Genomic DNA, 24,509 nt, shown 5'->3' on the forward strand with positions numbered 1-24,509 from the left:
ATGTACTTTGGTTCAAAGAAATGTAGCAATAAAATGAAACGACAATGCTGTAATAATTCCTTTTCTAAATTTATATTATTCTCAATGAGCTGGGATACAATTGGATGCTTTTTTTTGATTGATGGAAATTTGAACCAATCAGCGTCTTACATCTCATCCATTGTAGCTCGGATTGACCAATCATCGTGCGCGCTTGGGGAGGGGTTTTGTTTGTTTTGGTCCCGCCTCTCTCATGGACACCCTGCCTCAAAGAGACAGAGAGAGGAGCATAAATACATCTCAGGCGTGTTTCATTTCCAGTTTGTTTTCTGCTCTGATTTTATCCTCTTGTGTTATTTAACTCTCATGGCTGGTTTTGTGTCTCGTCTCTTCTTCCTGTGTGTGTTCTTGGCTGTGGTTTGGAGCTCTGTCCTGGCTGGGCGCAGTGATGTGATGGAGCTGAAGGACTTGGATTTTGACTACACAGCCGCCGAGCAGGAGACCATGCTGGTTAAATTTTATGCTCCCTGGTAAAGAAAAGGAAAAAAAAAAGTTGACTTTTCTGTTTGTTGTGCTTTGTAGTTGGTCCAGAATTCCCCCAGCTTCCCAAATCTGCACAGTCCCTGTTGTTTGGTGAGGAAAAGAGCTGTCCATGGTACTTAACACTGAGAGTCAAGAGGAGGTGGGAAATGTGTAGAAGCTCCTAACATGCAGTACTGTGCGAAAGTCTTAGGCACATGCTGTAGAGCAAAGATGCCTTCAGAAATAATGACATTTAAATGTTTCTGCATGAGCAAAAACACTACAAAGAGCAGTAAACAGTAATAAATGAAACAAAGTCAATAGTTGGTGTTAAGATACCAAATACCTTTTGTTTTGCTTTAAAATATAAGAGCCATTCCAACGAATCGGTGCCATTTCCGTCCCTAGAAAATTATATGTATAAATGCACATAAAAATGTACTTTAAAATACATTTCCTTATTACGCAAGACAATTTTATTTATATAGCGCATTTCATACACAGTGGCAGTTCAATGTGCTTTACAGAGGTAAAAGCAAAACAGTAAACAATAGAAAATAAAATTACATAAAATAAAGGGGGAAGAAGAGAGAAAAAAAATAAGAATTAAACAATAGTAGAAATACAATAATAAAATGAAGTAAAAGTTCAGTAAAAAAACCAGCAGAATAAAATAGACTAAAAGTTAAGTAAAGTTTAAAACATCTAAAGATGATATTTATCAGTTAGCAGAAAGCATCTGAGAACAGCTTGGTCTTTAATCTAGGTTTAAAGCTGCCAACAGCAGGAGCATTTTTAATGTCCTCTGGGAGTTGGTTCCATAGCTGTACTGCATAGTAGCTAAAATGTCTTATGCAGAATGTCCTGCACATTTGATCTGATTTCAAATTTAAGATGTATAATTGTAAGGATTAATAAAATACCTAAAACACTGAAAAATAGCATGTGTTACCTGTCCCCGCACTCTATACTTAACTATGAAATATTATGATTAAAATCCTTCAGAAACAGTATTTCTTTTGCACTGTTGTGTGACTCCATATCCTATCCATGGTTTAAATATATATTTTTTTCATAAGAAATCCACAATATCTTAGTTAAAATACACATTTTAGTCGTGTCCCTGGGTTTTCACTCAGTCCTGTTACCCAAACATATTACCCCATCTGACAAATTTGGAACATTCCATAAATCACATGCTCAACAGGAAGTTACATCGGTTGTGTCTTCTGAAGACCATGGGAAGACCAAAAGTTAGTTCTCTCATTTACTTTTCTGTATATTTGATGATTTTTTAAACTTTGACTGATAAGATCAATGTCAACATACTGTCCTGTTACTTAAATTATTCCTTAGATAATATTTGTTTATTTTAAAAATACAGATTTTTGGTAAATCACTAGAATGTGCTAAGTGTGGTCATGCTATTAACGATGACGCCATGTGGCTTAATTCCATGTATTAGCTAATCCTAGGCTAAAAACTCAGTCTTGTTACTTTCAGAGTTTTGGTAACAGGACTGAAAAAAATGCAGCCATCTTTGACTTCCAAACCTTGTAACATAGCCTGAGGTTGACCAATACACATTTTGAATAGTTAAATATGTGTGTTATTATAATCAGTGTTGAAAAGATATACAACAAATTAAGTTTAATTTGGGAGTGGTACAACAAGCAAATGGCACCCATTCGGTGGAATGTCCCATATATAGTCTCCGGTCCAGTGAGTGCAGTTTTATGCGGAAATGAGCTGTAGGTTTTATTGAGCATCTCACAGAACCAGCCACAGTTCTTCTGGACACTTTGACTGTCACACTCACGTCTTCATTTTGCACCAAAACCCCTGTAGCCTTCATTATGTTTTCTTTTTTCATCTGAAAAGTGCTCTCTTATGTAATATACTGCTCAGATACAAACTTTTTTCTGTAACATTTAATTTTGTGCTCTAAAATGTTTTTGTACTGACCAGAAGTCATAAAATAGAAATCTATAACAGTTTGTATGAAAAAAAGGGGGGGATAAGACTTTTGCATAATACTGTGTGTATATGTTTTCAACCTAGGTTAGAATTTTTGTCCCAGTTAATGATTTGCTACTTGTATGAGGGAGACTTAGGATATTTAGGGTTCGGATTTGGGAAGACTTTGTATTTTAAATGACTTGATGATGTAATAAGACTGGACTCCTTAATAAATTTAAAAAAATATATATCGCTCCTTCTGTTGCAGTTGTCGCTGGTCTAGTGGTTAAGGTGTTGGGTTAATAATCAGAAGGTTCGGAGTCCAAATCTTGGTTAAGTATGAAAGAAGGTATTTTTAAAAAATGTTAGTTAGGTAGACAGACAAGAGGAAATACTAGATGGGTGCAGACAGCGAGGAAGTGGATGGATGAAAGAGAGAGAGAGAGAGAGAATTATGAGCTTGGTTAGAAATTTTAACCCAGGTGTAAAAAAAAAAAAAAAATCGCCTAGGTTGAAATTTTTTGACCTGTATTGCAGTATAAAGTAGTGCATGTCCTTAACATTGCATTTCAATGTATGAGGAATAAACCACTTTATTTTCAGGATGCTGTTATAGTAAAATAATCAACTATGGGGAGGTGTGAAGGCAGACTCACTGTTAATATGTTCGGAAGTGTTCAATTACTGTTACACTACTACAAACTGTCAACACTAAATGGCTTGTACTTTTTATCCATTTCTAGTTATCTTTTATGTTGTGGAATATCAGCTGATCAAATTAGTTCTTTACTTTATCACTTGATTCCCTGAACAATGTTCCCTCAATGTTTCTCTCTCTCTCTCTCTCTCTCTCTCTCTCTCTCTCTCTCTCTCTAAGTTAATAAGATGAAAAAAAAAATGTAAAGCTTACGTTCGAGAGAAACCGGACAATGCTCCATCTGAAGACTTTAGAAAAAAAGTTAGTTTTCCCCCTTTGAGTGTTACAAAGTGCTGATACTGGAGGGTCCTTCCATAAATGTTTCGTCAACACACATGGAACGCCACATGAAAATCATCACCATGTTAACAATTACACACATTCTTAATGCACTGATGTAAAGTGTCCACCATTTTGCAGCAAAACCCAGCAGCCTTCATGATGGTTTTTTTTTTTGGTCTAAAAAGTAAAAGTTGCCTCTCACAAAACGTACTAGTTTCTTTACTGCCGTGCTGGAAATCCATCCATTATCCATAACCGCTTATCCTGTGCAGAGTCGCGGACAAACTGGAGCCTATCCCAGCTGACTATGGGCGAGAGGCGGGGTACACCCTGGACAAGTCGCCAGATCATCGCAGGGCTGAGACAGACAAACAACCATTCACACTCGCACCTACAGTCGATTTAGAGCCACCAATTAGCCTAACCTGCATGTCTTTGGGGGAAACCGCCTGTGTTGATTTCAGAAAACCCAAAATAAATCAAACTTGTGCACCTAATTTTTGTTTTCCTATTAAAGATGTTGTACAATCATTCTACCACAGAAAAAGTTCAAAGAAGTCATTGAAAGCCCAATACTATATTGGTCTATTACTCATGTCCATGATGAGTGTGTGTATATTGAGCTCTAACATTTAAATGTATTTGTGAGTTGTTGGGCTTGTATTGTTACACCTCTTTAGGTGTTAATTTAACACTCTGAGACATTTTTCCTCACTGGGGGATTTTGCTGTTTATGATGATCCTCGTCTCCGTTGCTGTAGGTGTGGCCACTGCAAGAAACTCGCTCCTGAGTTTGAAGCTGCTGCTAGAAGACTTAAAGGCATTGCAACTTTAGCCAAGGTAAAGATCTGAACACCTTTCAGTATGAAGGTTTGATATTTGAATTGTTGATATATTCACAAGTTGGCTATTCTCATATCAGACTCCTGATTACTGAAGTCCATAAAGGCTGGGCATTATTATTTTTTCCTTTCAAGATGAGAACTTATTTTACTTGTCTTCTAAACCAGTTGTTTAAATGAGATAATCAGGAAAAAAAAAGTGTATTTCTGGGCATCGATAGCTTGATTTATAATTGGGGTTTGGCTATGAAGCGGCATATCTTGTTATGGCATGTTTTCTCTCTTACAGGTGGACTGTACGTCAAACACCGAGGTTTGTGGGCGATTCGGGGTCACCGGATACCCTACTCTTAAAATATTTAAGAACGGAGCGGAAACATCGACATATGATGGGCCTCGTTCAACAGGTGTGTCTGTAGGTGGAGGTTTGTGTGTGAGGATGATGAGTGAGTGCAAACATTAATCCTGCACTTTGGGAATGAAGGATGGGCTTTTTTAAAATGTTTTTTCTGTCGATTTAATGTGAAACCAGATGTGTATGTCAGTAATGTCAAGAATTGCTGACAGGATTGAATGGCAAATTTAATTTTAAACATTTGTTTAATCGTAAAAAAAAAAGTCAATCTAAATTGCCAATGGATACATGGACGAATTCATACATTATAGCTTGAGAATTACACTCACCGGCCATTTTAATAGGAACTTGTTCTTGATTCTAAGATCCCTGTTCTTGGCTGCAGGACTGGAACCCAATGTGTTGTTCTGATGTTGCATGCTGAGATGCTTTTCTGCTCACCACAGTTGTAAAGAGTCGCTATGAGTTACTACATCCTTCCTGGCAAAAAAAAAAGATCGAACCAATCTGGCCATTTTCCTCTTGACAAGGTGTTTGTTTCCACCCACAGAACTGTCCCTCACTCACTCGATGTTTTTTGTTTTTCGCGCCAAACTCTCGAGACTTGTGTGAGAAAACCCCAGGAGGTCAGCAGTTTCTGAAATACTCAAACCAGTCCATCTGGCTCAAACCAACACCCATACCACAGTGAAAGAAAGTCACCACTTTGAGATCACAATTTTTCCCATTCTGATGTTTGAACGTTGTGAACATGAACTGAAGCTCTTGATTTGTATCTGTATGATTTGATGCATCGTGCTGCTGTCAAGAGATCGGCTGATTAGAGAACTGCAGAAAATAAAACAGCAGGTGGATGGGTGTTCCTAATAAAGTGGGCAGTGAGGGTATACTAGACCTTTTCCATTTGAACACCTATGAATGTTTTACTGTTGTCCAGTTTGATGGCTAAGATTTTTTGTGCATACAGCATCCGAACTTTATCTGTGCTCCATTACAGATGGAATCGTGGACTACATGAAAAAGCAGGCGGGTCCCGACTCCATACTGCTGAACGCTGAAAAAGACCTGGAGGACTTCATCAACCACTTTGATCCGAGTGTAATCGGTGAGTGCTTAGGAGCAGGTGTCTTCTGTTGAATTCTTGATTCTGATTGGTCAGACACTCATTCAAATATGTTGTTGTTTCTATAGGAGAAACTTTGACGGTGAATTGTTTGACAGCTGTTTCAATTAAACAGATTTTAAAATGTGTATATTTGATTGATTGATTTTTATTTGGCATTCTCAGTTCTTGTATAAAAAATAAATACATGATTTAGTTTCAAATAAACCACACCACAAACTAAAAACAGAGAGTCAGGATAACACAATAAAGCTCGAAAGCTTATTTCCATTGTGGTCCTTTGATGTTGGATGGCAGCAGATGTAAAAATGACAAGAGTGGCGCTGTGACATTACTAAAATTGTAAAACAAAATTACATAGACAGTATACACTTCAGATTAACATTGTATGCATACTATATACAGTAGTGCTTGAAAGTTTGTGAACCCTTTAGAATTTTCTATATTTCTGCATAAATATGACCTAAAACATCTTCAGATTTTCACACAAGTCCTAAAAGTAGATAAAGAGAACCCAGTTAAACAAATGAGACAAAAATATTATACTTGGTCATTTATTTATTGAGGAAAATGATCCGATATTACATATCTGTGAGTGGCAAAAGTATGTGAACCTCTAGGATTAGCAGTTAATTTGAAGGTGAAATTAGAGTCAGGTGTTTTCAATCAATGGGATGACAATCAGGTGTGAGTGGGCACCCTGTTTTATTTAAAGAACAGGGATCTATCAAAGTCTGATCTTCACAACACATGTTTGTGGAAGTGTATCATGGCACGAACAAAGGAGATTCCTGAGGACCTCAGAAAAAGCATTGTTGATGCTCATCAGGCTGGAAAAGGTTACAAAACCATCTCTAAAGAGTTTGGACTCTACCAATCCACAGTCAGACAGATTGTGCACAAAGGGAGGAAATTCAAGACAATTGTTACCCTCTCCAGGAGTGGTTGATCAACAAGGATCACTCCAAGAGCGAGGTGTGTAATAGTTGGTGAGGTCACAAAGGAACCCAGGGTAACTTCTAAGCAACTGAAGGCCTCTCTCACATTGGCTAATGTTATTGTTCATGAGCCCACCATCAGGAGAACACTGAACAACAATGGTGTGCATGGCAGGGTTGCAAGGAGAAAGCCACTGCTCTCCAAAAAGAACATTGCTGCTCATCTGCAGTTTGCTAAAGATCACGTGGACGAGCCAGAAGGCTATTGGAAAAATGTTTTGTGGACGGATGAGACCAAAATAGAACTTTTTGGTTTAAATGAGAAGCATTATGTTTGGAGAAAGGAAAACACTGCATTCCAGCAAAAGAACCTTATCCCATCTGTGAAACATGGTGGTGGTGGTAGTATCATGGTTTGGGTCTGTTTTGCTGCATCTGGGCTTGTCATCATTGATGGAACAATGAATTCTGAATTATACCAGCAAATTCTAAAGGAAAATGTCAGGACATCTGTCCATGAACTGAATCTCAAGAGAAGGTGGGTCATGCAGCAAGACAATGACCCTAAGCACATAAGTCGTTCTACCAAGGAATGGTTAAAGAAGAATAAAGTTAATGTTTTGGAATGGCCAAGTCAAAGTCCTGACCTTGATCCAATCAAAATGTTGTGGAAGGACCTGAAGCGAGCAGTTCATGTGAGGAAACCCACCAACATCCCAAAGTTGAAGCTGTTCTGTACGGAGGAATGGGCTAAAATTCCTCTAAGGACTGATCAACAGTGACCGGAAATGTTTAGTTGCAGTTATTGCTGCACAAGGGGGTCACACCAGATACTGAAAGCAAAGGTTCACATACTTTTGCCACTCACAGATATGTAATATTGGATCATTTTCCTCAAATAAATGACCAAGTATAATATTTTTGTCTCATTTGTTTAACTGGGTTCTCTTTATCTACTTTTAGGACTTGTGTGAAAATCTGATGATGTTTTAGGTGATATGTATGCAGAAATATAGAAAATTCTAAAGGGTTCACAAACTTTCAAGCACCACTGTAAGTGCAAGCCCTAATAATTTAACAGTTATTCCACGAAATCAAGTCGTACATGAGCTGATAGCTGACGAGGCGCATAGCACTGAGTCGGCTATAAGCCGTGTATGACCAGGTTGAGTGGAATAACTGTTTTATTCTATCCGCATTCACTGGATTTTGAGAAACGGAGCATTTTAATTGTTTCAAATTTGATAAATAAAAACTTGTTTGACAATCATTTTTGCACAGAATGTAAACAATCCAGCGAAATGACAGGAGTAATTTCTGAAAAACGCTATAATAATAATTCTTGACAAATAAAAAGATATATGTTCTTATCTTCAAATATTTTATTCCAAATATATATATATATATATATATATATATATATATATATATATATATATATATATTCCCTCTTTTTAAATTTATTTATTTATTTATTTTTGGTAGTGGGGGGGTGTTTCTTCTTCTTTAGGGTCTTTTTTTTTTTTTTTTTGGTGGTTGGCAAACCAACTTAAAGGTGCATTACTGCCACCGACTGGACTGGAGTGTGGAACAGGAGATATTGGGGGGGCACTATATTTTCACTATTTCTGTTTCTTTTAAATACTTGATGATAATTTTTGGGGTTTTGTTTTCAAGTAGGGTTTTTATTTTGCCCTCAGTTGGTTCAGCAACACGCGCCGCCATTTTGTTTTTCTCTACTCGCAGTATGAGCTGATAGCATAGTAGTAGAGTAGCCAATCTGAGCGCGCGATTGCTCATATCCAGTGAATGTGGATAGAATAAATGTTGATATAGTGATGTTCATCTCATCTCATTATCTCTAGCCGCTTTATCCTGTTCTACAGGGTCGCAGGCAAGCTGGAGCCTATCCCAGCTGACTACGGGCGAAAGGCGGGGTACACCCTGGACAAGTCGCCAGGTCATCACAGGGCTATATAGTGATGTTTTCTGTGAGAAAATATTTATTTTAGGATTTTTTTTTTGGAAGGAGTCTCCAGTCAGAAATAAAGCAGTAAATTTAACTATTCCACCATGACTGGTGATGGAATTACAGTTTATAGCTGTTATCACATAAGGATAACAAAAGTAGATAACATTTTCACATCATTAGATGTAACTATAAATGGATAAATGTAAGATATTGAGTCTGTCTTTGTTTACAATGTTCAGGAGTGTTTGAGAGCAGCGACAGTCCTCAGCTGGCGGAGTTTCTCAAAGGAGCCAGTCTAATGAGGGACAGCTTCCGCTTCGCTCATACCATCGACCTGCAGCTCGGCCTCAAACACGACCTCACGACAGAGTAAGAGACGGACAGAGACGTGACTGAGAGCACGTGTTCACACAGAGCCCAAATAAAGGGTGATTAAGAGATCGAGGGAGCTAAGAAAGAGTCTAATCAAAGATTTAAGCTGAGTAGAGTTGCAGTATACATTATAACTGTAATTATACAGTGGTGCTTGAAAGTTCGTGAACCCTTTAGAATTTTCTATATTTCTGCATAAATATGACCTAAAACATGATCAGATTTTCACACAAGTCCTAAAAGTAGATAAAGAGAACCCAGTTAAACAAATGAGACAAAAATATTATACTTGGTCATTTATTTATTGAGGAAAATGATCCAATATTACATATCTGTGAGTGGCAAAAGTATGTGAACCTCTAGGATGAGCAGTTAATTTGAAGGTGAGATTAGAGTCAGGTGTTTTCAATCAATGGGATGACAATCAGGTGTGAGTGGGCACCCTGTTTTATTTAAAGAACAGGGATCTATCAAAGTCTGATCTTCACAACACGTGTGTGGAAGTGTATCATGGCACGAACAAAGGAGATTTCTGAGGACCTCAGAAAAAGCATTGTTGATGCTCATCAGGCTGGAAAAGGTTGCAAAACCACCTCTAAAGAGTTTGGACTCCACCAATCCACAGTCAGACAGATTGTGTACAAATGGAGGAAATTCAAGACCATTGTTACCCTCCCCAGGAGTGGTCGACTGACAAATATCACTCCAAGAGCAAGGCGCGTAATAGTTGGCGAGGTCACAAAGGACCCCAGGGTAATTTCTAAGCAACTGAAGGCCTCTCTTACATTGGCTAATGTTAATGTTCATGAGTCCACCATCAGGATAACACTGAATAACAGTGGTGTGCATGGCAGGATTGCAAGGAGAAAGCCACTGCTCTCCAAAAAGAATGTTGCTGCTTGTCTGCAGTTTGCTAAAGATCACGTGGACAAGCCAGAAGGCTATTGGAAAAAAATGTTTTGTGGACAGATGAGCCCAAAATAGAACTTTTTGGTTTAAATGAGAAGCGTTATGTTTGGAGAAAGGAAAACCTTGCATTCCAGCATAAGAACCTTATTCCATCTGTGAAACATGGTGGTGGTAGTATCATGGTTTGGGCCTGTTTTGCTGCTTCTGGGCCAGGACGGCTTGTCATCATTGATGGAACAATGAATTCTGAATTATACCAGCGAATTCTAAAGGAAAATGTCAAGACATCTGTCCATGAACTGAATCTCAAGAGAAGGTGGGTCATGCAGCAAGACAACGACCCTAAGCACACAAGTCGTTCTACCAAAGAATGGTTAAAGAAGAATAAAGTTAATGTTTTGGAATGGCCAAGTCAAAGTCTTGACCTTAATCCAATTGAAATGTTGTGGAAGGACCTGAAGCGAGCAGTTCATGTGAGGAAACCCACCAACATCCCAGAGTTGAAGCTGTTCTGTACGGAGGAATGGGCTAAAATTCCTCCAAGCCGGTGTGCAGGACTGACCAACAGTTATGGGAAATGTTTAGTTGCAGTTATTGCTGCACAAGGGGGTCACACCAGATACTGAAAGCAAAGGTTCACATACTTTCGCCACTCACAGATACGTAATATTGGATAATTTTTCTCAATAAATAAATGACCAAGTATAATATTTTTGTCTCGTTTGTTTAACTGGGTTCTCTTGATCTACTTTTAGGACTTGTGTGAAAATCTGACGATGTTTAGGTCATATTTATGCAGAAATATAGAAAATTCTAAAGGGTTCACAAACTTTCAAGCACCACTGTATGTACAGTGCCCTCCACAATTATTGGTATCCCTTGTTAAAAAAATCAATAAAAAGGGTTTGAAAAAAATCCACCTTTTTGGTGAAGTCGCTTTATCTCGCACTGAAAAAATAAGAAAAACCCAACCTTTAATTGAAATACATTTTCAATTAAATGAGAAACAAATCCCTTATCAAGAAAAACATTTCAACAAAAATGCATGTGCCACTATAATTGGCACTCCTCAATTTAATACTTTCTACAGCCTCCCTTTGCCAGTAAAACCGCACGGAGTCTCTCCTATAACATTTTTATAAGGTTGGAGATACAGAGCTGGGAATCTGCGACCATTCCTCTTTACACGATCTCTCCAGATCATCCAGGGTCCTCGACCCTCTCTTGTGCTCTCCTCTTCAGCTCAGCCCACAGGTTTTCACTGGGGTTCAGATCAGGGGACTGAAATTTGGCAAAGTGCAAAATCAGTAAGGAAACGTATTAAACATGCTCTCGAAAATGTCTTTATCTCTGCAGGGGTATCCTGTTATTCAGGCCTCCCAGGTTGGCCAGTAAGTTTGAGGACAGCGTGGTACTGCACAGAGGCCCGTTTTCCATCACTGGTTTACGGCGCTTCATCAGGGACAACATGTAAGCATTTGCTCTTTCTTAATACGACTGGAAATTGAAGCCAAAAATACATCAGAACATAATGTTAAAGCACAAGGTTCGGATTTCAGACACACACAGTCATGTTATTAAGCTGTAGCTGGTGAGTGAATACAGTTAGGTCCATAAATATTTGGACAGAGACAACATTTTTCTAATTTTGGTTCTGTACATTAGCACAGTGAATTTTGAACAAAACAATTCAGATGCAGTTGAAGTTCAGACTTTCAGCTTTAATTTAGTGGGTTGAACAAAATGATTGCATAAAAATGTGAGGAACTAAAGCATTTTTTAAACAATCCCTTCATTTCAGGGGCTCAAAAGTAATTGGACAAATTAAATAATTGTAAATAAAATGTTCATTTCTAATACTTGGTTGAAAACCCTTTGTTGGCAATGACTGCCTGAAGTCTTGAACTCATGGACATCACCAGACGCTGTGTTTACTCCTTTTTAATGCTCTGCCAGGCAGTGTTGTGCAAGTTCACACTTTTTTTGAACTAGTTCAAGTTCAGTTCAAACATGTTAAAAGTGAACTGGTCATGTTCATAGTTCAGTTTTAATTCTGAACTAGTTCAAAGTTCAGTTCATTTTACTTTTAGGCGGGATATGAAAAAGACTAAAATCATATGCTACATTCTAGCTCAAAACTACTCACATATTATAGATATTATATTCTATCACACAAAATGGAAGTTATTGTACATACTATATATGGAAAAAGGACAAAATATTTTGATTTCTTCACTGACTCAACCACTGCTACCAAAACGTTACACGTGACTTCAAACAAATGCTTTGTTTCAACTAACAGTAACTTCTAATAAACAACTAGACTTCCTCATAAATGTGTGTGTTTCTAAAAAGATGACTACCAATATGTATATACACTGAAGGAGTGCTATTTTAAGATCCATATCAACCATATTGATCAGACAGAGGGATGCATGCTCAAGGCTCAAGGGCTTTTTATTTCTCAAAATACAAAACAGGAAAACTTCAGATAGCCTCATTCTTCAGTACACATCTGTGTATGCACACTTTGCACACAACAATCAAATTTCTAAAATTATTTGGCATTGTACTCATCTGTGTTCTCCGTGCCGCTACTTGAACTTTCACTGGCCATGTTGCTGTGAGTGTGCGCCGGCTGTGGTGTGCGCACTGTCTGCTGCCTGTAGCTAGGGAACACTGGGTTACGCCTACTCTGCTCTGCTGCATCATGGGTAACGTAGTATGGCGCCAAATCATAGAGCCATCCACTATCTCCGGCTTCACACTACGTTATCCATGATGCATTGCACACACGTGGCACCTCAGGGCAGTGAGTGACAACACCAGACTGACAGTGAAGTAGTAGAACGTAAAATATCTTGCAAGTAGACGTGCCACTCGATTCATCAGGTTTCATGTTTCGTTCATCTTCATGTTTGTCGTTCATGTCGCATAATTTGAACGAATTCACGTTCAAGTTCTTTCATTACAAAGTTGTTGCGTTCAGTTCAAAGTTCATGGAAAAACGAGCGTGTTCAGTGAACGCGTTCTTTTGAACACGTTCATGCACAACACTGGTGCCAGGCCTTTACTGCAGCAGTTTTCAGTTGCTGTTTGTTTGTGGGCCTTTCTGTCTGAAGTTTAGTCTTTAACAAGTGAAATGCATGCTCAATTGGGTTGAGATCAGGTGACTGACTTGGCCATTCAAGAATATTCCACTTCTTTGCTTTAATAAACTCCTGGGTTGCTTTGGCTTTATGTTTTGGGTCATTGTCCATCTGTATTATGAAACGCCGACCAATCAGTTTGGCTGGATTTGAGCACACAGTATGTCTCTGAATACCTCAGAATTCATCCGGCTGCTTCTGTCCTGTGTCACATCATCAATAAACACTAGTAACCCAGTGCCACTGGCAGCCATGCGTGCCCAAGCCATCACACTGCCTCCGCCGTGTTTTACAGATGATGTGGTATGCTTTAGATCATGAGCTGTACCACGCCTTCGCCATACTTTTTTCTTTCCATCATTCTGGTAGAGGTTGATCTTGGTTTCATCTGTCCAAAGAATGTTCTTCCAGAACTGTGCTGGCTTTTTTAGATGTTTTTTAGCAAAGTCCAATCTAGCCTTTTTATTCTTCAGGCTTATGAGTGGCTTGCACCATGCAGTGAACTCTCTGTATTTACTTTCATGCAGTCTTGTCTTTATGGTAGATTTGGATATTGATACGCCTACCTCCTGGAGAGTGTTGTTCACTTGGTTGGCTGTTGTGAAGGGGTTTCTCTTCACCATGGAAATTATTCTGCGATCATCCACTGCTGTTGTCTTCTGAGAGTGTCCAGGTCTTTTTGCATTGATGAGTTCACCAGTGCTTTCTTTCTTTCTCAGGATGTACCAAACTGTAGATTTTGCCACTCCTAATATTGTAGCAATTTCTCGGATGTTTTTTTTTTTCTGTTTTCGCAGCTTAAGGATGGCTTGTTTCACCTGCATGGAGAGCTCCTTTGACCGCATGTTTTCTTCACAGCAGAATCTTCCAAACGCAAGCACCACACCTCAAATCAACTCCAGGCCTTTTATCTGCTTAATTGAGAATGACATAACGAAGGAATTGCCCACACCTGCCCATGAAATGGTTTCTGAGTCAATTGTCCAATTACTTTTGGTCCCTTTAAAAACAGGGTGGTACATGTTAAGGAGCTGAAACTCCTAAACCCTTCATCCAATTTTAATGTGGATACCCTCAAATGAAAGCTGAAAGTCTGGACTTTATGTCCATGTCCATTATATAACTACAACTTGAATATGTTTCAGTAAACGGGTAAAAAAACAAAATTTGTGTCAGTGTCCAAATATATATGGACCTAACTGTATCTGCGTACATAGTCAAGCCTACATACTGAAATTCTTTAGCAGTACTGAACGTCCTGATCCTTGTGTACATTCTGTAGTTATGGAATCTGCCCACATCTTACCAAAGAAAATAAAGATCAGCTGGGGAAGAGAGACCTGCTGACAGCGTATTATGACCTGGATTATCTACACAACCCCAAAGGCTCCAACTACTGGAGAAACAGGTGAGTGGGTGTCCGTCACCAGAGAGATCTGTAAAGACAGAGATGATTTCTCCAAGCCTGAGCTGTGCTGTTTCTCTCAGAGTATTAAAGGTGGCATCTCAGTACAAGGATCACGGCCTGCACTACTCCGTGGCTAACCGGCAAGACTTTATGGACGCGCTTGAAGAAGAGTACGGTCTGGGTACAACAGAAGGAAGTGACGTGCCGTTTGTGACCATCAGGACCCGATTGGGACACAAATACACCATGCATGAAGAGTTCACGTACGTCCTGTTACATATGAGACATGCAAAATTGACATTCAGAAGATATCAGTGATTTTCTGAGTACTAATAAAAGTCTGATTGATCAATTGGACCTCATATAGCCCTAGCAAGTTGAAATTTCAGTGTGCTATATACATACACTCACTGGCCACTTTAATAGGAACTTGTTCTTGGCTGCAGGAGTGGAACCCGATTTGTTCTGCTGTTGGATGCTGAGATGCTTTTCTGCTCACCACGGGTGTAAAGAGTTGCTATGAATTGCTATATCCTTCCTGGCAAAAAAGCTCAAACCAATCTGGCCTCTCTTATCAACAAAGCGTTTGTTTCCGCCTACAGAACTGTCCCTCACTCACTCAAGTGTTTTTTGTTTTTCGCACCATTCTCTCTGTGTAAACTCTAGAGACTGTTGTATGTGAAAACCCCAGGAGATCAGCAGTTTCTGAAATATTCAAACCAACACCCATGCCGGAGTGAAAGTCACACTTTGAGATTAGAGGTCTGCGCAGGACAGAATTTTCAGTCCCGCTCCCGCCCGCTCCCGCATTGCGCAGTCCCGCTCCCACCCACTCCCGCAAAGAATTATGATTTTCAGTCCCGCTCCTGCCCGTGCCTGCCATATTTTGTCCCGCTCCCGCCCGCAAATCCCGCATGATGCAGACGTTCGCGTTATTTCTCACGAAAGTTCTTGTCATTGGCTTGGGGAATTAAACATGCTGAGCTTAGCTGAGCTCTCCACTGACCGATCCTTCACCTAGCGCACATAGCGAGGGTGCGCGTTGCCAGGCGGCATGCGCAGCTGAGGCTTTACAGAGATACCCAACACACCTACCAAAATCTACAGTGGATATTAAGAATATTGTACATTGCACATAGCTTATGTGTCACTCCTTACATTTACATTCTAGGAAATACAAGTAGGCCTATAAGAAATTAATATAATTTAAAGACACAGCGTGATGGTGCCCTGCCCCCTACTTTGAGTGGATTTGAGCATAAATATCTACAGCTCACGTTCAGGGGTGCGTTTCAAGTAATGTACCTCTTTTTAAAGCAGCACTTACTTCTGAAGCACTGTGAGCTTCACTAGAGGAGCTCTGCTCTTCTGCCATGATCGGAGATCTCGAACACGGAAGAGCGGAAAGGAATCGGAAACGTACGCGAGATTAGACCACATCCGCAAATTTAGGCATCTTAAAATGTTTTTATTAATGCCAAATAAAATATCCAGCACAAATTATATATGATAGACATAAATTAATAATTTATAAATTTTATTTTAAACACGTTTTTAGTTAGCGGGACTGCAGCTTATCACCTCTCCCGCCCGCGCCCGCAATGAGCTTTCAAAATTTGTCCCGCGCTGCACTGCTTTGCGTCGGGTCCCGCGGGAGTGCAGGGCTCTATTTGAGATTACAGTTTTTCCCATTCTGATGTTTTGAAGTGAACGTTAATTAGCTGAAGCTCTTGATTTGTATCTGCATGACTTTATGCATTCTCATGCTGTTAAGGGATCGGCTAATTAGAGAACTGCAGAAAATAAAACAGCAGGTGAATGGGTGTTCCTAATAAAGTGGCCGGTGAGTGTCTGTGATGAAGGAAAAGTCCACAAGCAAAATGTTTATATTTAAATAATTGTGATGTGTTTAGTGACTCTGGTGTTAATTTTTGTTGGCTGTAGTTTCATTATTCCCCTGAGCGGTTACAGTGCTGTTACTCGCGAATTCAACAGATTTTAACGATCTCCGACACGAGCGATAACGGTCATGTTTCGCTGTCATGATTGGCTGGTGTGGATTCTTTATTTACATATTATTCAGCATATTCACATTACATTAACACCAATTTGCATTTTTTTTGTTGACATCTTTTGAAATATGCTTCACATTTGATGTTTTTATATTGAGCCATATCTACAGTATAGATCACTGGCATGTTTTTCTTTTGTAAAATGTAAAACTATGATGTGATTTCTTTCCAGGCGGGATGGAAAGTCTTTAGAAAGGTTTTTGGAGGATTATTTCGCTGGCAGACTGAAGCGTTACATAAAATCAGAGCCTGTACCCAGTAACAACAACGGACCAGTCAAGGTGTGTACGCGTAGATTATTAACCTGAGTTTCTGTATAGGTTTAATGACTGATTTTTACGAAACGTGGAATAATTGTTCATATTTTTCATAATGACGAGATGAATTTGGTTCAGCTGTGTAATTTAAGAGAAAAAAAACAACCCAACTTTTATTTTTTTTAATCCAAATGTTTTTGCTCTACATCTTATTTCCACTCCTGTTGTTCACCGTTGAGCTCAATTAAAGATGTTGGATATTTTAATATAAAGGTTATAATAGTTTTGCTCTATAATATAATTAGGTCCCCTGGATATATAAGACACAACAAATAAGTAGTAAGAGGATTGTGAAAATAATTCTAAACTTCAAAAATAAAATAAATTTTTTTTTTAATTAAACTGTTAAACAAATCTGAGTGAGCAGACCGCTCAAAATGTAAAAATCGTCACGTCAAAAGTTTTGCATTGCTCATTTAAATAACCAAGAGCTGAATATCTTCTTGGAAATGTCCCATACACATGGTTTTTGTATTATTATGTCATAAAATGTAAGAGCCAATCAGGTTCCAGTATGCAAATGCCAGGCCATGAAGTGCCAGTTTAACAGGGGAATTGGCTGAGTCTTACATTTGCATATTTATAGAATCCAGATTTACTGACCGGCATAAGTGTATGTAGTCTGGCTAACGCAACTTCAAAGCTCTGCGAGCATTTGGTCTGGCATAGATATTAAGCCCAACCGTTTCCCAAAGTGCGTGGTTGACCCGCCTCCCTGAAATGCCTCAGTTTGTTACTGGTCGAAGCCAGAAAAGGCTGTGACGAAGCTTAAACCAATCACATCACTCTTTCCTCTGACGTATGTGATGCGACGATAGGATTCTTGCTGAGCCCCATTGATTTGGCTACCAGCGGGGCTAACTGGTAGATTAAACTCTTACCGAAGCCGGTCAGGAGCAAGGCGAAAACATCCTTCCTTTCAATAAATACCTCCAGGGCTGCTCTTTGCTCCGTTTTCAATGAGAACTTCCCGTTGAATGCTTTCAATACAGCATCTACCGCTGTGTCAAAGGCTTGCCGCTGCTCCATGTTCGTAATGTTTCTAGTGAATGAAGTGCTTCCGGCATAGATTCTGTAAACAATCTATGGCTTCCGGTCGCAGTTTTACTACGTCACTGCCTTGAACACGCCTCTACCCAGGGCCGTTGGAGATGCTCAAAGTTGATTGGTTCCCGATTTTTCGGGAGCTTGGAAGAGCTGGAGATAGCTTGCCTTGCCAGACTAAGCTCGCAACAGGCCCTCGTGTTGCATCACACTTAGGATAGGCGGGCCCAGGCTAAAGTGTATGGGTATTTATGTACGGGTTTTGTTTTTTTAAATAATTACAAGTGTGACAAAAAATAACAAGCTTTGAATTTTTTTCCTTTTTACACACATCACTCTCATGCTTTCATGAGCTTGTTTGTGTTCAGGTGGTTGTTGCAGACACGTTTGAGGAGATTGTGAATAATCCAGAGAAAGATGTACTGATTGAGTTTTATGCTCCATGGTGCGGCCACTGCAAGAAACTCGAACCGAAATATGCCGAACTTGGACAGGAGGTGAGCCATCATGACACGAAACAGTGCAGCTGATACAGTCAACGTTGCTGCCTGCTTTTAGCTTCTGTTAGCTGATTTTGATAAGAATTTAAATATACTGTATCATGTTTAAAAATAAATAAATTCTCCTCAGCTTTTCAACGACCCCAACATTGTGATTGCAAAAATGGACGCCACTGTGAACGACGTCCCACAAGGCTATGATGTAGAAGGGTGCGTATTTCAAACTATCACTATTTACAGTTAAGTCATTTTAACTGTTTAAAAGTTGTCCTTTTAACCTTTTGTGTTCTTGCAGATTTCCCACAATATATTTTGTTCCTGCTTTGAGGAAGGATGAACCAAGACGATATGAGGTAACACACACTCACTATAATCATACCGTTACATCTGCAAAATCGATACAGATGTTCTAATTTTAAATGTTTTCAAGGTTTGAAAGGTGTTCAGTTTTGAATAAATGACTTGATTCTTAAGATTTCCATTTTAAATTGACTCAATATCAGAAAATGCACTTTCCCATAATTTCAGTTAGTTGCGTTTTCTTTGTGTGGCTCATCTTCCCACTGATTCTCCATGGGATTTGATTAGCCTCTTTAATCTGATTGTAGTATTCGACAAAGCATTTTGCCATGCAACAGGTGCCTTGCTGCAAGTATTAGCACTATTATGACTGAGATTATCGCATTACACCATTATGGCTGTTCGTTTAACTGTATAAATAAAGGTTGTGTGAAGAGAAAGGACAAAACACGCATCACACAAGCTAAAAATGTGTATCTCTTTCATACACACTTACTGTAAGTGTACGAATGTGTGTGTGTTCGATTAACATGCTCTGTCTGGGTACCAGGGGGGCCGTGACGTGAAGGACTTCCTCAGCTTCTTGAAACGGGAAGCGACCAACCCCTTGGTGCTTAAGGGAGCGAAGGAAGAATTGTGATGCATCATGAATGCAAAGGGGAATGCTGGGAAATGGGGTTTGTTTTATCCGCTTCATTTGTCTTGTGTTATTATGAAGGTCACACGGGTCCTCCAGAGGTTCATATCTTTTCAGAAAGACGGGCAACATCTAATACAATCTGTAATGATGGCGTAGATGGTGACAAGAGACACATGGGAATCACCAAAGTGTTGTATTTCATATTTAAAGAATAACAAAAAGTGATGGGAGCAACTCAACTCATAAATGTGTGGTGTCCTGGGAATATGGAGCCCCCTAAGGGTCATAGTGGGGATTTTTTTTTCTCTTAAAGGGGAACTGAAGTCATTTTTAAACTTGCTTTATTTCTTAATTAACGTGTTATTAACCCCGCCGACAGTAGTCGGAGGGGTTATTATTTTCACCTGCGTCAGTCTGTGTGTGTGTGTATCTGTCTGTCTGTGTGTCTGCAAGATATCTCAAGAACCAATGGATCGAGTTGGACCAAATTTTGTACATGTGTTGCCAATCACCCAGGAAGGAAACCATTAAATTTTGGAGGTCAAAGGTCAAGGTCATGGCAGAACTTCGAAATTTTCGTCCAATGTATTTTAATAGGGAAAAGGCGGGGTTTGCACTCGTTAGAGTGTCCCTGTCTAGTTCAATTATATTTTCAGTTTTAGTAACCTTATATCGTGACTCGTATTGGCAACTAATTGCAATTAAATATTATACTTATCGGCCTATTCGGTTTTTAGCCGTGTTGAATTTAGTTCGTTTGGTCTACGGCAGGCGTCGCTTATCCGCGCGATCTTCACGAGACTTGCGCGAGACTTCGAAACGTGAAGTGTCAGCCAGGTGTCGGTGCTGCAATTTTGAAAACTGTTTTCCAAACACAAAAATGAGTTTAAATGACGATTACTGCCTACTTTTTTTTTTTTCAAACTTTCCTGATTGCTATCAAACCAAACAAAACTTCCGGCTTGATTACATCAACATTCGAAAGAGGGTGCGTGCGTCTTTTGACAACCCCTCCCTGTGTCCGAAATCGCTCCCTACTCACTATATAGGGCACTAGTCCTCATCTCATCTCATTATCTCTAGCCGCTTTATCCTTCTACAGGGTCGCAGGCAAGCTGGAGCCTATCCCAGCTGACTACGGGCGAAAGGCGGGGTACACCCTGGACAAGTCGCCAGGTCATCACAGGGCTGACACATAGACACAGACAACCATTCACACTCACATTCACACCTACGGTCAATTTAGAGTCACCAGTTAACCTAACCTGCATGTCTTTGGACTGTGGGGGAAACCGGAGCACCCGGAGGAAACCCACGCGGACACGGGGAGAACATGCAAACTCCACACAGAAAGGCCCTCGCCAGCCCCGGGGCTCGAACCGAGGACCTTCTTGCTGTGAGGCGACAGCGCTAACCACTACACCACTGCCTGTGGGCACTAGTCCTCTACATAGTAATTCCTTTTATAGGGAGTAGTGAATGAGTGAGTGATTTCGGACACAGGGAACGTTGGCAGATGTCGGTCACTTTGATTTCCGCTATATGTTTTACTTCCGTCCTATGATGTCTCGCACATGTCTCAATGAATCTTGTTTAGGGCCATTGCTTTGACGTATGGACTGATGTATTACAGAGCATATTTCAAACACTCAGAACGTGCTATAGTAGAGACAAAATAGCGATCAAAAATGCATTCCGATATTTAATAAAATATTTGCCTTCAGTTCCCCTTTAATGTAGATAATGCTACTTTTGCATTACCTCTCAATACTTTTGTCATACCTCGCAATTAGGGTTAAGGTTAATACAAAATGATTGTGAGGGAACGCAAACGTAGCTATAAAAAATCCCCACCATGACCCTTATGGGGCTCTGTATAGGGAAAAACATCCTGACACAACCCTCCTCAATCTATCCAGGCTTGGGACTGGCACCAAGTATGCGCTGGCTTGTGCAACCCCAGTGGCTGGGGATTTTATCTAACCTGCATGTCTTTGGACTGTGGGGGAAACCGGAGCACCCAGAGGAAACCCATGCAGACACGGGGAGAACATGCAAACTCCGCACAGAAAGGCCCTCGTCAGCCGTGGGGTTCGAACCCGGAACCTTCTTGCTGTGAGGTTACAGTGCTAACCACGACACCACCATAACACCCTACAGTTAACACACCAAAGTTGATTATTTTTCCAATAACAGCACAGAATTTTATTCCTCTTACATGCCAACAATTAGCTTTATAATTTATTAATGAATGGCGCATCATACTTTTATGCATTTATAGTTACATTTAATGTTGTGGAACGGCTGCAAAACAAGTGAGTTCCTGTCATCAGTTACTTTTTCGCAGGTATAAGTTAGTAAAGAACATTTCTACATCATTTTGGTGAAAAAATATTTGTTCTTAAAGATCAAATGTTAAAGTGTATTTTAAACAACAACAAAAAAGTTCATCTTTTGGCAAATTTCAGCTGCAGGAACATGTGATGGATTTTCCCAGACCACCACACAAATACATGAGTTTGCGATTGAAACCTTTTGTAAACTGGATGAACTTTTGGAGGTCCCTGTGGCCTGATGCTGTTCCACTGATTTGTTTCTCTTGTTCCCTCACCACCTGCTTTACTCTATTACCTCATCAATTCACAAGTAACCGTCCACGAGTCTCGCCTATAGACTGCACGTTTGGCCATGTTGTACATTCATTCATTTCTTTTTATATAAAGTGTATTTCTCTGTGATGCTCCTGATTAAATTAACCTGATATGATTATTTACTTCTGCCTTACTGTGTTGTTTTACCAGTGTAAGGTCTGTTTGTCTTTCAAATGAGTTTAAAGGGCCCCATACACGTTCAAAAAAGTCGTCAAAATTTTGTATCAAAATTTTGATACAAAGTTTGATCGTGTGTAGGGTGTTTTGATGTCAAAAATTTGATGTCAGAATTTTGAACCCAAATTTTGACATATCAAATCACTTTGATATTTTTTGAAGAGTCGTCAAATTATTGATGCGTGTGTGGGGGGCTTGTCAAAAGTTTCATCAAAATTTCATGTCGATCTTGACCGCCGAAGAGACAACTTCACAAGTATCATCACCATGTCTGGAAAGAAAGAGACCAAAGCGGCCAAAGAGGCAAAACAAAAGTTTCTCATTGAAGTTTTGGAGTTGTACCAGACTTTGCCGGCCCTGTGGAAAATTAAGTCAGATGATTACAGCAATCGTGATAAAAAAGCCAAAGCGTACGAGATTCTACTGAAGAAATATCGGATGTATTTCATTTCCGCCACATTAGATGATCTAAAAAAATGTATTAACAGTCTGCAAACGAATTTTTGCAATGAATTGCAAAAAATGGACAAAAGTGCCAAATCTGGTGCCGGAACCGAAGACCTGTACGTGTCAAAATCGTGGTTCATGGATTCGATGATGTTCTTAAGAGATCAGGAGACTCCTGCCCAGTCGAGAAGCACAATGTCCGACACCGATGATGACAACAATAGCGAAAAACCAGAAACAATTCAGGTGAGTTGATGAGTATTCTTTTTTTTTTTAATTTATGCATTATAATTCATTACATAAACACGGAGTTTGAATATCCGTATACGTGTCCGCTGTACACATGGTGCGACTCCAAGAGAGTGATATTGTCCATACAGTTTCATATCCAGCACAACTACAATGTCTTGAATGTCTCGGTGTCAGAAGGTTTAGTGCAGGCTACAAAATCCCCAAAATTATCTCATCTCATCTCATTATCTGTAGCCGCTTTATCCTGTTCTACAGGGTCGCAGGCAAGCTGGAGCCTATCCCAGCTGACTACGGGCGAAAGGCGGGGTACACCCTGGACAAGTCGCCAGGTCATCACAGGGCTGACACATAGACACAGACAACCATTCACACTCACACCTACAGTCAATTTAGAGTCACCAGTTAACCTAACCTGCATGTCTTTGGACTGTGGGGGAAACCGGAGCACCCGGAGGAAACCCACGCGGACACGGGGAGAACATGCAAACTCCACACAGAAAGGCCCTCGCCGGCCCCGGGGCTCGAACCCAGGACCTTCTTGCTGTGAGGCGACAGCGCTAACCACTACACCACCGTGCCGCCATCCCCATAATTATTATTATGAAATTCTGGCATCTTGCCAATGAACACGGCCTTGTGTACAGAAGTATTGGCGGTAGGAATCTCGTACACCACGTACGTCAGCACGAATGTTTCTATTCCTACAAGTCTCCAAACCTTCGAGCTCATTTGCTTCGCGCCAGTCCGCTGGATGCAACTCGTGATTAGCATCTTCCCAATCTACACTTCCGGCCCTCAAGTAGCGTTTTGATTTCTTGCGGAGGAAATTGTGCAGATAGCAGCATGCTAGTGTTATCGTCGTGGCCTTTTCAGGGGCAAGTTGTATGGCGCGTCGAAATACACCAAACCATGCGGACAATATGCCAAAAGCATTTTCTGATACACGTCGCGCCCTGCTCAGGCGATAATTGAACACTCGCTGGTCATGATCTAAATTATCGCCGCTGTATGGCTTCAGTAGGTTTTCTGTCATTCCAAATGCATCATCGGCGACGAAAACGTACGGCATGTTGTTTCCGTTTTGAACTATGGGCTCTGGTGCTGGGAGCTTGAGAGCGCCGTCGTCAAGGCGTCGGCCGAATTCAGTCACTGCGATCACTCCTCCATCGGAAATGCGCCCACTGACGCCTACATCTGCCATAATGAATTCATAATCGGCATTGACAACAGCCATGAGTACAATGCTGAAGAACTTTTTTGTAGTTGAAGTAGAATGATCCGGATCCGACTGGTTTTTTAATCGCAATGTGCTTGCCGTCTATAGCACCTATACAGTGCGGGAAATTCCAGGCCGTCTTGAAGGCGTCACTCGTTAGAATCCATTCCTCTGGTGTGTTCGGCAGCTGAAAGAAATTGAAGGCTGTTACTCAACTGACAATAATTGTATACAAAACAATTACCATAATCATTTTTCTCGATAACTGATATCCTACTGCGCCGCTGTAATTTAATAAGATAATGTCATTCTGTTTATTCTGTTACAGACCCAAGATGACGCAGGAGACAGCACTGTTGACGCAGGAGACAGCATTGAAACAGAAA

The 24,509-nt window shown here is 40.2% G+C and overlaps 1 protein-coding gene across 1 annotated transcript; it reads left to right on the forward strand.

The window, feature by feature from the left end:
- Nucleotides 1-20,486, forward strand: pdia8 (protein disulfide isomerase family A, member 8). Its single transcript, XM_060904633.1, has 13 exons — nt 1-509; nt 4,201-4,279; nt 4,571-4,688; nt 5,634-5,741; nt 8,909-9,038; nt 11,307-11,420; nt 14,382-14,507; nt 14,588-14,770; nt 16,752-16,860; nt 18,309-18,437; nt 18,571-18,650; nt 18,736-18,793; nt 19,291-20,486. The coding sequence occupies exons 1-13, from the start codon at nt 1-3 to the stop codon at nt 19,378-19,380; spliced, it is 1,833 nt and encodes a 610-aa protein (XP_060760616.1). The 3' UTR covers nt 19,381-20,486.
- The last annotated feature ends 4,023 nt before the right edge of the window (nt 20,487-24,509 follow it).

The sequence above is a fragment of the Neoarius graeffei genome, chromosome 22 (assembly GCF_027579695.1).
Source record: "Neoarius graeffei isolate fNeoGra1 chromosome 22, fNeoGra1.pri, whole genome shotgun sequence".
NCBI classification, from domain to species: domain Eukaryota; kingdom Metazoa; phylum Chordata; class Actinopteri; order Siluriformes; family Ariidae; genus Neoarius; species Neoarius graeffei.